At 38.7% G+C, this 15,210-nt stretch overlaps 1 protein-coding gene across 4 annotated transcripts in view; it reads right to left on the bottom strand.

The window, feature by feature from the left end:
* The window catches only part of LOC148851858 (NAD kinase 2, chloroplastic-like), a 34,446-nt gene that overhangs the window by 13,995 nt on the left and 5,241 nt on the right, over positions 1-15,210 (bottom strand). For all 4 annotated transcript variants that reach the window (XM_088947166.1, XM_088947168.1, XM_088947167.1 and 1 more), the window contains 4 exons: positions 2,327-2,448; positions 2,043-2,184; positions 1,735-1,959; positions 1,514-1,588 (listed from right to left, as the gene is read on the bottom strand). In XM_088947166.1, coding sequence (XP_088803292.1) covers positions 1,514-1,588; positions 1,735-1,959; positions 2,043-2,184; positions 2,327-2,448 — 564 coding nt within the window. The remainder of the gene's footprint in view (positions 1-1,513; positions 1,589-1,734; positions 1,960-2,042; positions 2,185-2,326; positions 2,449-15,210) is intronic.

Raw genomic sequence — 15,210 nt, 5'->3', positions numbered from 1 at the left:
TGGTGGCTAGATCTAGTGCAGAAGCAGAGTATAGGGCCATGGCTCATGGTGTTGCTGAATTCCTATCGATTAAAAATCTGCAAGGAAAATTGGGTTTTCCTCTTGATGTCCTATGTCACTCTACTATGATAACAAGGCTGCTATGAATATTGCAGCCAATCTAGTGCTCCATGACAGAACCAAGCATATTGAGGTATATAAACACTTTATCAAGGAGAAACTGGAGAAAGGAGAAGTTTGCGCTCCTTATGTCAGCACTGAAGAGCAACTTGCAGATGTTTTTACCAAAGGATTAATATGATCTTTGTGACAAGTTGGGGATGATTGATATCTATGCCCCAACTTGAGGGGGAGTGATGTAATATGTCAACTATGTACCACAGGGGTATTTTGGTCCATATTCTTTCTTTTATTCTGTGTACAGTCACCCTAATATATAAATAGAATAGCTGGCGCTGCCAACAAGCTTTTTGGTCTCTCTCACAATTTTATCTCTTTTCTCTTCTTTTCTTCTTCCTTTGAAAATAAGGGTGTACCAATCCCACTCCGATAATTAATTGGGACTATAAGAAAGACCCAGAACTGAACCAATTATTAATTGGGACAATCACGTCTGACCCAATTATACTTGGCATCTATAATTACCAATGATAATAATGACTTAGAACTTCATTTTGATAATATAACTTAATAAAACTGACAGTAAAATACTGAATTGTTTATATGTTGACAAAACAAGTTTTTTAATCATAATTATCTTATATACTGTTTATAAAATTTACCCTTTTAGACATAAAATATAACAAAATTACAAAGAAAAACATGTTTATAAATTATTAACTATATAATCAGCTTGGGTCCAAATCAGTTCGGAAGAGCAAGAACCGGTCCTGACCCAATTAGCAATCCGAACAAAACCACAAAACCAGATCCAACATGATTGGCTCAGTTCTATTGGATAGACCCAACCCATTGACAGCTCTAGCATTATCCCCTTTTTAATCTGAATTCTATATGATCCCCTTTTCCAATGACTACATGGAAACAAATGCAGATAATAATAATAATAATAATAATAATAATAACAATAATAATAATAACACTGTTTTAAAACTTTGTGAGATATATCCCTTATAAAAAATCAAACTTATTAAACTTGCATATGTTATATAATTGGTTGTTTTCCTATATCGGTTTCTTTTTCTCCAATCATTCTGTCACTAGTTCTGCTTCTATTTTTCTATATTACAACTACATCTTTGCAGTTTTTGTTGCCTCCTCAGCATTCATCATCAATTTTGAATTGTTAATATGTGATGTCCATTTTAGCTGCAAAGATACAATTTATATTTCTAAACATTTAACAAAAGGAATAGCTTCTATTGATGAATTGGACTGCTATTGGACACCAAAGTTCTTTGTTTCACAATGCACTAGATATATAGCAAAGAACAAGACAGCAATAGCAGTGAAGTGATGATTATTTTCTCTTTTTTCTTGGTAAGAAACTGACCATGGAACCTCCTGCGGCTGTGGAGTAAGCTGTACTCCCTGTAGGTGTGGCTACAATGACTCCATCACCTTGCACCTAAAATACATGGATATAAATCAATTATAAGAGGAATAATATGTGTTAAATAACTTTTAACTTTATTAACCATATAAAAAACTACAATGGAGCTGCACAGAGAATATTCCATAAATCTTATCAAATAACAGATCCACCACTCTCACTTTTGTTATAAGGCGGTCATGCTCATAGCACTCAATCTTAGAAAGGTAGGGATTAGAACCACGGTCAACAACAACTTCATTCAGGACATCAAAAACCTTCCCAGGCACTGCTTTACCAGTGCGGAAAATTTCACAGTGAAGGCGCATTCTAAGTGTTATATATACTCCATCCAATGTGTTGTTCCCGTGTATAACTTGCCTTAAGTCCTTCATATAGTCTTCAAACTGCGGAGTAAAAGAGGTGTCAAGGAGAAAAGTGTAAGAAAGAGGTAAAATTCAGATTCTAAAGGTAGAGAAAAGAAACATACATTATGGGAAGTGAGAAATCCGAGAGATCCAAGATTAAAAGATACAATAGGAGGAACAGCTCCTCTGAATAAATTTGATGCATGGAGTATAACCCCATCTCCTCCCAAACAAGTCACAAAGTCAACTCTCTCATGCAGATCACTATATCAAGGTTAACCAAAAATGGTCAAGTAAAAGGGCTTCAAAAAAAAAAAAGGTCAAGTAAAAGACTTACAAGAAGAAGGCACAATATCAAATCTTAGTTTAAATGCCTTTTCCTTTTGATAGCATTATATTTCCATACCTGGTGTCTTGACTATGAAAGGTTTGAACAAATCCGAATCCTGGGATTCTTGCAAATATGTCATGCACATCAGGCTCCACAAGAACAGTCATTTTCTCTTCGTAATACAAAAAAGCTGCCACCTATAGAACGGAGAAGTAAGGTGAAATATTGGCTCCAGTGTTAAAAAGAAGAAACTCCTATAATGAATGTTTTTCAATATATAGGTTTAAAAACTTACATGGTTATATCTGAACATATACATTTAATTTAATATACTTTCCCCAGATGGAGTGTCTTGTATAAGATTTTTTAGGTCACCCTCTATACATAATACAAATTACATTTACCTTTCAGAAAAAAACACCCTTCATTGGTAATAAACTTAAAATTCGTTTTAGCCTTGTAACAAAATAGGCAAAAAAAATCATCAAGCTCCTAAACTAGACCACATTTGCTAGTTCATGGTACTCATAAAATACCATGGAAAAAGCACTAGGCTCGAGTGCTCTATCTTCCATTCCTTCTACACTTCTTTGAAGTCAATCATTCTTCTTCTTTTTATTCAAGATCTTAATACCATGACATACCACAAGTCCACAAGTAATGGCCTCCTTTTTTATTGAAGATACCACAAGTAGTGGCCTCCTTGATTTCTCCAAACATTTCAAATGGGTCTTATGAATCAACATGGACACTTCAATTTTTGGTCAAAATTTCTCTCTGATGAATAGAGAGATCTGGATAATTTGATGAACAACTATTTAACATAACCTGATGAATAGAGATCTGGATAATTTCCTTGATATTCTTGATAACCGCCTACATCTCTTCAACAAAATTTACCTTGATTAGCAACCATATGGATTTACTTGTACTGTTGTTATAATTTCATAATAATGGGAAAAGCATAATAAAGCTTTCAAACATTGAGGAAGTGTACGGTCAACTTCTACTATAAAAAACAAAGAATTGATTTTTATTACAAGACTTAAACTAGAAAGTCATCTAAAGCTGTAGGGTTCACTATTCAAATTTCACAAGTATGCTGAAGTTTCAGGGGATCTTCCATTATAGTTAGTTAAGGTATCTCTATTTTCATATTTCACAAGGCACCCTTTGAGGCTCGCCTCGCCTAATCACCAAGAAGTTTTTTTTACTTCCTACTATAAGATACTTTTCTATTCATTCTTTTTTGAGATTCTGATTATAAAATAGACATTATTAAACTAAAATAATCATTTTGTGTGTTTATAAACAAATTTATTGTTATTGTTTTCTTATTTATTAGGGTTTAATCAACACAAACATTGCCAAATGCTGTATTGAACGCTCAAAGACTTCAAAACCTGAACCAGTAATTAAGGAAAGAATTTAAAATTTTATCTAGTCAGCACATTTTATTCTTCCATATATTCTTCTTCACTACTACTTTTCTTATGAAAATCATGAATAATTATTAAGGAAATATGGTTATGGTACCTAGGGAACCATCCTAGGATCTATGTTTTCAACATAAAAAAAATCCATGCCTAGGCGATGCCTAAGCAACTAGGTGACAACCCCCCCTATCGCTTAGCATCGCCTTGGCACCTTGAAAACTATGCCTAAAGTGTCAACACTCTTGCCTAAATAGAGAGAAAAACAAGAATAATCTTAGAGGTGCCAAGAGTGAATAACTCCCACCTCAAAGAGTCCCTTATATATTAGAAGATATGTACAATTACAAGAATGCCCATATAGGGCTGAAAGAGAAAAGAAGAATAAGAAGTATAAGTAATGTACAACAAGGACTATACTAATAAGATACATCAAGTTATAGTCTCTCCACACCCCCCCAACATAAAATTGATGCCTAAACATAAGCATCAGTTTGTCTATAAGAAAGAGATGTCGAACTCTAGTCATAGCTTCGGTGAAGGTATCAGCAATCTACATGTCCGAGGTTACATGAGGAAGCGATATAGACCCAATAGTGAAGAGATCTCGGATAAAGTGGCAGTCCACCTCGATGTGCTTGGTCCTAGTAGTCGATCAAGACTACAATCAGTCTTGAATCCGAAAGTAAGAGAAAAGATTTCAGAAGGGGAAAAGAAGAAGAAAAGAGGGAGAAAAGCATAAGCACACGAAGGGTTTTAGAAAATGAGAGAGAGGGTCAAATAATCTGACCTGCCGACCCACTCTTAATATTTATATGTTTATTAATTATAAAAAGGCTGAATTGCCCTTATTGCTTACATGGCAATAAACTAATAATAAAGCTGAAATAATAACAAAACTGAAATAACTACCAACTAACACTGACATAATTAACAAAGAATACATGTTGTGCTGCCATATGAACACAGTGGGGACCACAGTCGTGGGGTCCACATCAATGTTCTCTACACTCCCCCTCAAGTTGGGAATAGTTATTTGTCATTCCCAACTTGCATAGGTCTACCTCTAACTTCTTCCTTGAAACAACCTTGGTGAGAAGATCTACGAGCTGCATGCTGGAGGTGATATACGGGAGACACACTTCTTGAGATGAAACCCTTTCTCTGACAAAATGTCGATCAACTTCGATATGCTTAGTTCTGTCATGTTGTAGCGGATTGTGAGATATATTAATAGCAGCCTGATTATCACAATACAGCATTAAGGGCTTCTCATAATCAATACCCAACTCTTCAAGTAATGACTTCAGCCATAGGATTTCAGCCACACCATTACCCATCGATCTATATTCAGCTTCAACACTAGAATGAGAAACAACACTTTGTTTCTTACTCCTCCAGGAGACAAGGTTACCTCCTACAAAGGCACAATATTCAGAGGTAGACCTCCTGTCATCAACACTCCCAGCCTAATCAGTATCTGTATAGACCTCTATCTTCATGTGATCATTATTCTAGAATAATATACCTCTACCTGGACATCTCTTCAAGTATGCTAATATTCTCTCAACTGCAAGGAGGTGAGTAGTTCTAGGAGAATGCATGTATTGACTGACAACACTGACTGCATAACTGATGTCTGGTCGTGTGAGACAAAGATAGAGGAGTTTTCCAACTAACCGTTGGAACATAGCTTTGTCCTCAAGAGACTCTCCACCCTCTGCACTAATCCTGTGATTCTGCTCAATGGGTGTATCTGCAGGCTTAACACCCAACTTTTCAGTTTCTTCTAATAGATCTAGAACATACTTCCTTTGAGAAATAAAGATCCCGTGTTTAGATCTAGCAACCTCAAGACCCACGAAGTATCGTAGCTCACCCAGATCTTTCACCTCAAACTCTTGATGAAGGAGTTGTTTAAGGGACTCAATCTCACTGTTCTCATTCCCTGTCACCACAATATCATCCACATATACAACAAGCAAGGTCAAAGAAGAGTCCACTCTTTTAATGAACAATGTATGGTCTGACTGGGCCTGTACATAGCCGAGTTTTCCAAGGGCTTGTCTGAATCTATCAAACCAAGCTCTGGGGGACTGCTTTAGTCCATACAAGGCTTTATTCAGCCGACAAACTTTCTTACCTGTCTTTGCATCATAAAATCCGGGAGGTAATTGCATGTAGACTTCTTCCTGTAAGTCTCCATTTAGGAAGGCATTTTTAACATCCATCTGGAACAAGGGCCAAGAATAACTAGCTGCAAGGGCTAACAAAACTCGAATAGTGGTCATCTTTGCCACTAGAGCAAAAGTCTCAAAGTAGTCTATACCATAAGTCCGAGTAAATCCTTTTGCAACTAACCGGGCTTTATACCTTTCAATGGAACCATCAACATTATGTTTCACAGTAAATACCCATCTACATCCAACCGGTTTCTTTCCTTTGGGCTGGTCAACTAACTCCCAAGTATTATTCCTCAAAAGGGCATCCATTTCAACCTTCATTGCACCTTTCCACTCAGGAACTGACAAGGCTTCCTGCACTGTCATGGGAATAGGAATATCAGCAATGAATGTGAGAAAGGACTTGTAAGAGGGAGATAGGCAATCATAGGACAGAAACTGGGAAATGCAGTGAGTTGTGGATGTGGTGCAACGCCGTTTCCCTTTACGGACTGCAATAGGGAGGTCAAGGTCATCCAAAGAAAGTGAAGTAGCAACAGTGGAAGGTATCTCAGTGGAACCTGGATTTGATAAAGGGACTGTAGTACCTGGATCTGGATCCGCAGAAGAAACTGGGGCTGGCCGGGACTACTGATGACCAAAATCAATCTGCCTCCACCGCCTGTGATAGACTTTCAACTCCTGACACCTCTGACAGCCCTCCCCATTACATCCCTCATCACTCAATAGAATGGGTAACAGGATTTCTAAGAGTTAACCCCACTCTCAAAAACCCCGACTTTTGATGAGTTAACCCCACTCTCACAAACCCCATTCTCACTACTCTCCCCCTGAGGAGAAACCCTAGGGCAATAGGATACCTCCTCAAAGAAAGTAACAGCCATCGAGACAAATCTCCTCCCGAAAGTAGGTTCATAGCAGCAATAACCCTTTTGAGTTTGTGCATAACCGAGAAAAATGCATTTGGAGGCCTTAGGTTCAAATTTGGAACGATGAGGTCCAAGAATCTGAACAAAGCAAGTGCAACCAAAGGTTTTAAGGGGAACAATAAATAATTCTTCATTGGGGTATAGAAGGGTAAACGGAGGCTTCAAGTCAAGAACCCATGAAGGAACTCGATTAATGAGATACACTGCTGTAAGAATAACATCGCCCCATAAACGAATAGGAACATTGGAGGTAAACATAATGCTTCTAGCCACCTCCAATATGTGCCTATTATTCCTCTCGGCAACCCCATTCTGCTGCGGTGTATAAGGACAAGTACTCTGGTGAATAATCCCATGATCAAGTAGATAAGAGGCCAGTGGCTTTGTAAAGTATTCTTTAGCATTATCAGATCTAAGGATTTTTATAAACAGGGTTAAAATCATCTGATGAAAGGTCTAGGTCAGAACAGGAACCTCATCTCGAGAATGCATAAGGTAAACCCAAGAAAAACGGGTATAGTCATCAACAAACAACAAGAAATATTTGTACCCCCCCCCATAGAAGGGATGTGATATGGGCCCCAAACATCGGTGTGCACAACATCAAAAGAATTACTACTTCTTCTATTACTCAAGGAATAAGATGTTCTACAATGCTTTGCAAGCTCACAACTCTCGAATTTCAAATTTGACATCTGAACAGACTCAAACAAATTAGGAAACAAACTCTTCAAAGACCGAAAGGATAAATGACCTAATCGATTATGCCAAAGCATAACCAGACTAACAGACTGAGAAACAAAAGACTTCTTATCTTCATGATCTTTCCAATGAGAACTCTCTCCAAGTAGATAGATCCCATTCGTCTCACGGCCGGTCCCAATCACCTTCCTTGTCTCCAAGTCCTGAAAAACACATCGGTCAGGGAAGAAAGTTACTGAACAGTTCTGATGTTTTGTAATACTACTGACTGAAAGCAAGTTAGTATCAAGCTTAGGAACATGCAAAACTAAAGATAAAGAAATGGTATTAGACAACTTGATGTCTCCCTTGCCAGAAATGGGAACAAGGGAACCATCAGTAATGGACACTTTATCTCTACCAGAAGATAAGTGATAGGTAGTGAACAATGATGGCAAGCTAGTCATATGGTCAGATGCACCTGAATCTATTACCCAACAATGTTCAGTGTTACCTGGAGCTGAAGCATAGTAAGCTGAGGCCCGAGTACCTGAATGAGCAAAAGTTGATGTGGAAGGAACTGATGATGACTGAGATGATTGAGCTGAATTCCCAACTTCCTTTTCCAACTGTGTTAGGGCAACCCGAACAACAGCTAAGGTGTCTAGAGGCATGCCTTTTGTGCCCGATGAGGATGCATAATCGGTATTAACAGCCATATGGGCATTACCCCTTTTGTTTCTCAGTTTTACTGGGACTAGATCAGGATGCAGCTTCCAACATGTGTTTTTAGTATGCTTAGGTTTCTTGCAATGTTCACACACTAGATCCCGCTTATCTTCTTTCTTTATATCCCTTCCTATATCGCCTCCAGACTTAGGTTTAACTGCTGCCAAGGCTGGTGGGAAGGGCTGATGCTGCATCATAACCTTTCTCCTAGTCTCTTCACTATGCACCGATGAATAGGCTTGGGATAAGGTCACATTGTCCCTTGTTAGTATATGCTATCTCACAATATCATAATCAGAATTCAGACCAGCTAGGAATTCAAAAACCCTATTAGTCTCCACTTGCTTTCTATGAGTCTGTGCATCCTTCTGACTTTCCCACTCAAGTGTTTCTAGATGGTCAATTTCATGCCACAAAGATTTCAAAGTAGAGAAGTAAACGGAAACTGGTTTCTCTCCTTGCTTGAGGTTATTAACCTCACACTTCAATTCATAGGCCCTAGCAACACTAAGGGGTTGGGAGTAGGTCTCTTTCATGATATCCCAGATTTCCTTGGTTGTTTTTGCCCACAAATAGTTTCGGTTGATATGTGGCTGCATACAGTTGCACAGCCATGTCATAACCAAGTAGTTCTCCTGAACCCATTTGGTATACATTTGGTCCTCCTTAGATGGTTCTTTCACATCTCCCAATAGGTAGCTAAGTTTTCCTCTACCCCCAATAGCCATCATGGCCAATTGGGCCCATTCTAAGTAATTGGATCCATAAAACCTCACAGTTGTAATCTGAAATGCATTCTCAGACATATTACCAGAATTGCTAGTCCCAAAAGCACTTTCCCCTTGATTCTTGAATTCCATTCTTGGTTAAGAATCAGCAATCAAAACCTTTTAAAGCTATTGTAATAGGAAACAACACCTAAGCAACTGATAATAGTCGGCCTAGGTCTTCCACAAACAAAGGGAAACAGAATTTTGTATGAACTCAGTGCAGATCTGATCTGAAACCAATCGACAGTTCTGAATGTTTAGGGTGAACCCAGTTCAGATCTGATCTAAACCAATCGACATGTCTGAATTTTAGGGTTTTCTCTCAAAACCTTAAAGAGAAAAAAGTTTCAGCCGCACCTCTCAGAATAGACCAAGATGGTTCTTTCAAGGTTGTTCTCAAGCAAAAAACTTACTTTGTGAAAGAAGATTTCTGGCCGCCGCCTTCTGTCTGATGCGAAACCCTAATCTTGGGGATCCGAAGCCTTTTCTAATTCTTCCTGACTACTGGAACTCTCCCAGCCTTCTACAATCTTCTTAGTAGTAGCCGCACAGTACCAATAGCCTCCAAGAATTAGTCGATCCTCCTTCTTAGTTCCCACCCCTAGGCAACTCTCATGTGGTTGGCTGGATCAGACTCACGTGAGAAACCCTAATCCTTGCTCTGATACCAAGTAGTCGATCAAGACTACAAACAATCTTGAATCCGAAAGTAAGAGAAAAGATTTCAAAAGGAGAAAAGAAGAAGAAAAGAGGGAGAAAAGCATAAGCACACGAAGGGTTTTAGAAAAGGAGAAAGAGGGTCGAATAATCTGATATGCCGACCCACTCTTAATATTTATATGTTTACTAATTGTAAAAAGGCTGAATTGCCCTTATTGCTTACATGGCAAATAAACTAATAATAAAGCTGAAATAACAACAAAACTAAAATAACTACCAACTAACACTGACATAACTAACAAAGAATACATGTTGTGCTGCCATACAAACACAGTGGGGACCACAGCCGTGGATCCACATCAATGTTCTCTACAGTCCTCTCGTGGAAGACAGGGTTAGATGCAATCTTGATAGCACTTGTATTGTTTGCATAGAGGGAATAGGAGTAGGAAGTTGAATGCCAAGATTCATAAAGAGAGATTGTAACCAAACAATCTCATTACAAACCAAAGACATGGCCCTATACTCTGCTTTAGTGGAAGACTATTTGTTGTTTCTTACACTTCCAAGAGATGAGTGAATCAGCCATAAAAACACACCACCCAGAAGTGGACCTACGAGTGTCTGGACAACCAGCCCAATCCGCATCAATATATGCTCTCAACTGAATAGGAGAGGAGGAGGAGAAGAAAAGTCCCTCGAAGTTGTGCTTCTAACATATCGAATGATAAGATGAAAAACAGTCATATGAAGCTGACGAGGAGTAGAAACAAATTGACTAACAACCTGAACAGTATGAGAAATATCAGGCTGAGTCATAGTGAGATAAATGAAGGACCTCACAAGCTGGCAATATAAGGCAGCATCAAGAAGTAATGGACCTTCAGATTTAGATAGCTTCAGATTTAGCTCCATAGGTGTATCAACAGGATTTTCATCATTAAGACCAGCAAGTTTAACAAGGTCAGAGGCATACGTCTGCTGACAAACAAAATATCCACGTTCACTACGATGTACTTCCCGTCCCAGGAAATATGTGAGAGGGCCCAAGTCCTTCATATGAAAGGAATTATGAAGTAATAGTTTCAATTCACGAATCAATTCACGAATGCCTTCAACATCATTCCCAGTCAATATGCCATCAACGTATAGTAAGAGAATGGTAATACCCTGAGGTCAGCGCCTAACAAATAAAGAGTGATTAGAAGAACTCACTACAACATCGTAAAAGCGCCCAAACCATGCCTAGGAGCTTGTTTTGGATCATATAAAGATTTTTTTAGGCGACATACTAAATAAGGACTACTGCAGTATATAGGAGGAGGCTTCATGTAAACCGTCTCCTTCAACTGACCATGAAGAAAGGCGTTCTTCACATCAAGTTGGCATACGGTCCAAGATTGAACAGCAAACACTGCTAAAAGAACACGGACTGTGGTGATCTTTGCAATAGGAGCAAAGGTTTCTTCATGGTCAATACCATACTCCTGACTGTATCCCTGGGCAACTAAATGTGCCTTGTATCGATCAAGAGATCCATCAGATTTCTTAATGTTGTAAAACCAACGACTCCCAACAATAGATGCATCTGGAGGAGCAGGCACAAGATCCCAAGTGTCATTCTCATGTAAAGCATGAATCTCTGCATCCATGGCTTCCTTCCAATGAGGGCTACTATTAGCTTCCTAGTAGGAGCAGAAACATCTGTGGAGGATAGGACAACAAACAAAGAGCTATAGTTTAAAGGAAAACCATAGTGGTCAAGAGGTCTAGATATACGAGTAGAACGGCGAAGAGGAACGGAAGTATAAAGAGTGTCTGAAGTAGAGGTATCACTTACAGGTGCAGTGGTAGGATGATGATCTGAATCGGGAGGAAGGAAGTCGCAAGCACAGGGGCTAGAGACCGTAACCGCTTGTGAGAGAAGACAAGAAAGTCCTTCTCAGCAGAAGGAGGTGGAGCAACCTGTGAATTAAATTTTGGCAAAACAGAACCAAACGGTGCAGACAATCTAGCAATTCCAACAAAAAATGAAATGTGCTCAAGGAAAACAACATTACGTGATATACGAATGCAACAAATAGAGGGATCATAACAAAGAAATCCTTTGTGGTTAGGATTGTAACCCACAAAGGCACACATGACGGACTGTGCAAACAATTTAGAACGTTCACGAGAGGGAAGATGAACAAAGCACACACATCCAAAAACATGAAGCATAGATAAATCTGGAGAACAACCAAATAACTTCTGAAAGGGAGACATATTACCAAGAACTGAGGAAGGAATATAGTTGATCAAAAACACTGTTGTATTGGTTGCCTCTACCTAGGGCTGTTCATGGGTCGGGTTGGGTTGGTTTATTGCTATCTTTCCAACTAACCCGACCTAGTCAGGTTGCCTGACAATAAAACCATAACCGACATGGTCGGTTTGAGTCGGCTTGGGTCGGTTTGAGTGCTTGAGTTGAGGGGCTAAGGGAGTAAGGGCAGACCAAGTTAGAAGTTACCAAGAAAAGAGAAAGTCAAATTGTGTTAGAAAAAGAAGACTGAAATTTGGAATTCTTAAGAAGGCTTCTAATCTAAGTAAAACAAACACCTAATTGTAATTACCTATTTGGTGTAAAGGACCTTAGAGAATAGGATCCTTTCTTTAAACCTTCCGAAAAAATGCAAGAAGCTATTAATGGCATTAATGGCATTTCTTGTCTTGCAATGCTTGCCATTAATGGCATTCCTAAAGAGAAGACTAGAAAGTATAAACTATAAGTAACTAGAAAGTAGAAACTAAGTTAGGTACTAACTACTAAGTACTAACTAGGAACTAAGTCGGTTCAGGTTGGTTCGGTTTCGGTTTTCATGTGTGGAAACCGAAACCGATCTGACCCATAGGTTTATGCTTTTTAGTAACCCAAAACTGACCGACACTAAAGAAAATCCGGCCATCTTGGGTTGGGTCAGACCGGGTTGGTCAGTTTGGTCAGTTTGGGTCTTCTTATGAACAGCCCTACCTCTACCCAAAAGTAAGGTGGAGTATGGGACTCCTGCAATAATGTCCTCACAACACTAAGGATATGTCCATTCTTGCGCTCGGCCACACCATTCTGCTAAGGAGTATCTAGACAACTTCATTGCACTTGTATTCCATGATCCTTCAAATAGGATAAAAAATTCCCATCAGTGTATTCTCCCCCTGAATCCGAACGGAGAATACGCACTTGTGATTGAAACCGAACCCGCACCATAGCATGAAACAACTTAAATGTTGGAAACACCTCAGACTTGTGGTACAATCATCAATGAATGATACAAAATATTTGTATCCAAGCCGAGAAGAGACAAAAGCAGTCCAGACATCACTATGTATAAGTTCGAAGGGAGAGGTAGCATGCTCAGATATGTGAGGAAATGGTAAGGTACGACTCTTGCTTAAGCAACAAGAAACACAAGATGTATCAAATGTATGCAAGGAAGAAACTTTATTCTTAATAAGGTCTGAATCAAATAAAAGTTTTAATTTTTTTTCAGAATGTAAATGACCTAAACATTTATGCCATAAGTCCCAAACATTATTTCTATGACTCGGAAAGGAACTAGAAGTGGAGGAACTTAAATAAACTGACGATGTTGCTGTTTGAGGCTTCTCGAACACCAATGCAAGCAGATGGCCCAACCCGCACCCCTTCCCTTTCACCTTCCCAGTGTTCCGATCCTGAATCAAACATCCATCTTGAGAGAAGATTAGAATGCTACCTTCATCAATTAATTGGCCAACAGAAATCAAATTTGTAGTGAGATTAGGAACAAGAAGGGTTTTGCTAAGAGGGAAAGATGCAGTGGGTGAAAGCTTAAGAGACAGATCACTACTACCAATGATGTTTAACTTTTCACCATTGGTAGTAACAATATGTTTGTGATGGGTTTTAGTAAAGTTACTTGGTTGGTTAGGTTAAGCTCCTGTGATGTGGTTGGTAGCTCTAGAGTCAATGATCCAAGTATGAGAAGAAGAAGCACAATAACCAAAAAACTCATTAGGTAAGCCAGTAGCCGAAAGAGCAGAGGCAAGAGTAGAAGTTACCAGTTGTCGAATGTTTTCCTCAACCATAGATGCCAGAGAATCACCTTTAACAAAAGAATCACCACCAGTAGTAGATTTCTTACTGCCATGTGCTACAGCAGCAGTGTCAATTCCATAGGTTGATCCTTCCTGTTTTATAGGAATAATATCTTCTCTGTTGGAGGCTATTTCAGCAAGAAAGCAGTAGTCTAGGCACAAGGATATCAGAGACAATTCAGCAATCAAGAACTCAAGATGACAGTCCAAAAAGGAAAGTTTTAAGACTGTCAAGTCTAAAACCCTTCAAATATGAATTTGAAGTCTGAATCAAATAAACAGGAAGCAAGAAAACCCCCTAGGACGACACCAGATCTAGGGTTATAGGTTGATCGAGTCAGCCGATTGAGAGAAAACTGTGATTTACCAACACATCAGGCGTCTTTTTCAAGAATAAGGAAATATCTTGTGCTGATCAAAACAATCCCTAGAAATCTCCAAACCAAAAACTGAGTGTAGGATTAAGAAGAGCTTGAGAGAGCCCTTCAATCTGAAGAGAAAAACTCAAATCACAGGCTGATGTAGAAGGCCTGAAGTCCAAAAAAGAAAACTGTACAGTGGTACAGCCCCAAGAAGAAGATCAAAACTCCTTCGAAAACTTCACCAAATCAGATGTTGTTTGTAGGTAGAATAGATCAGGTCTAGGCAACACCAGATCTAAAGTCCAAAGTTGTTGCAGTCCAGAAAATGAAACTGTACAGTGTTGCCGCCCCAAGAAGAAGGTCAGAACTCATTCGAAAACTTTACCAAATCAGATGTTGTTTGTAGGAAGAGTAGATCAGGTCTAGGTGACACCAGATCTGAAGTTTGGCCTTGAACCAATGTCTCACAAGAGAGATCTAATGAAGTCTCTCCTGCCGGTTGTGCAAAGAAGACTGAACAGAAAAGGATTGATCAAAACAGCCCTAATATGACAGGATTACTGTTACTAGTGAGTTTCACAAGAGAGAAAATAGATCAGAGAGTAACCTGCTCTGATACCATGTCAACACTCTTGTCTGAATAGAGAGAAGAGCAAGAATAATCTTAGAGGTGTCAAGAGTGAATAACTCCCACATCAAAGAGTCTCTTATATATTAGAAGATATGTACAATTACAAAAATGCCCATATAGGGCTGAAAGAGAAAAGAAGAATAAGAAGTATAAGTAATCTACAACAAGGGCTATACTAATAAGATACATCAAGTTATATAGTCTCCACATAAAGCTTATTCTTTTTGAATTCCTTGAATTCTTGATCAGTTCTAGTACAATTATATATTCCTTGTAAACTATATTTGCTTGTCTGTATAATGTACTTTCTCTTATCAATTAAAGAAAGCAGTTCTGGGTAGAAGTAGAAAACACTTTTTATGGCTTCAAAAGATTTAAGCATTTATAATATGGTGTTCTCAACTTAAAGAAGAATATCGAGGTATGCTTCTTCCTATATTATATGCTCAAGTTAATTGATTTTCAATC

This window comes from Nelumbo lutea, chromosome 5, assembly GCF_056320005.1.
Source record: "Nelumbo lutea isolate HS-2025 chromosome 5, American lotus-T2T, whole genome shotgun sequence".
NCBI lineage: Eukaryota > Viridiplantae > Streptophyta > Magnoliopsida > Proteales > Nelumbonaceae > Nelumbo > Nelumbo lutea.
This window is presented reverse-complemented; position numbering and strand designations above follow the sequence as displayed.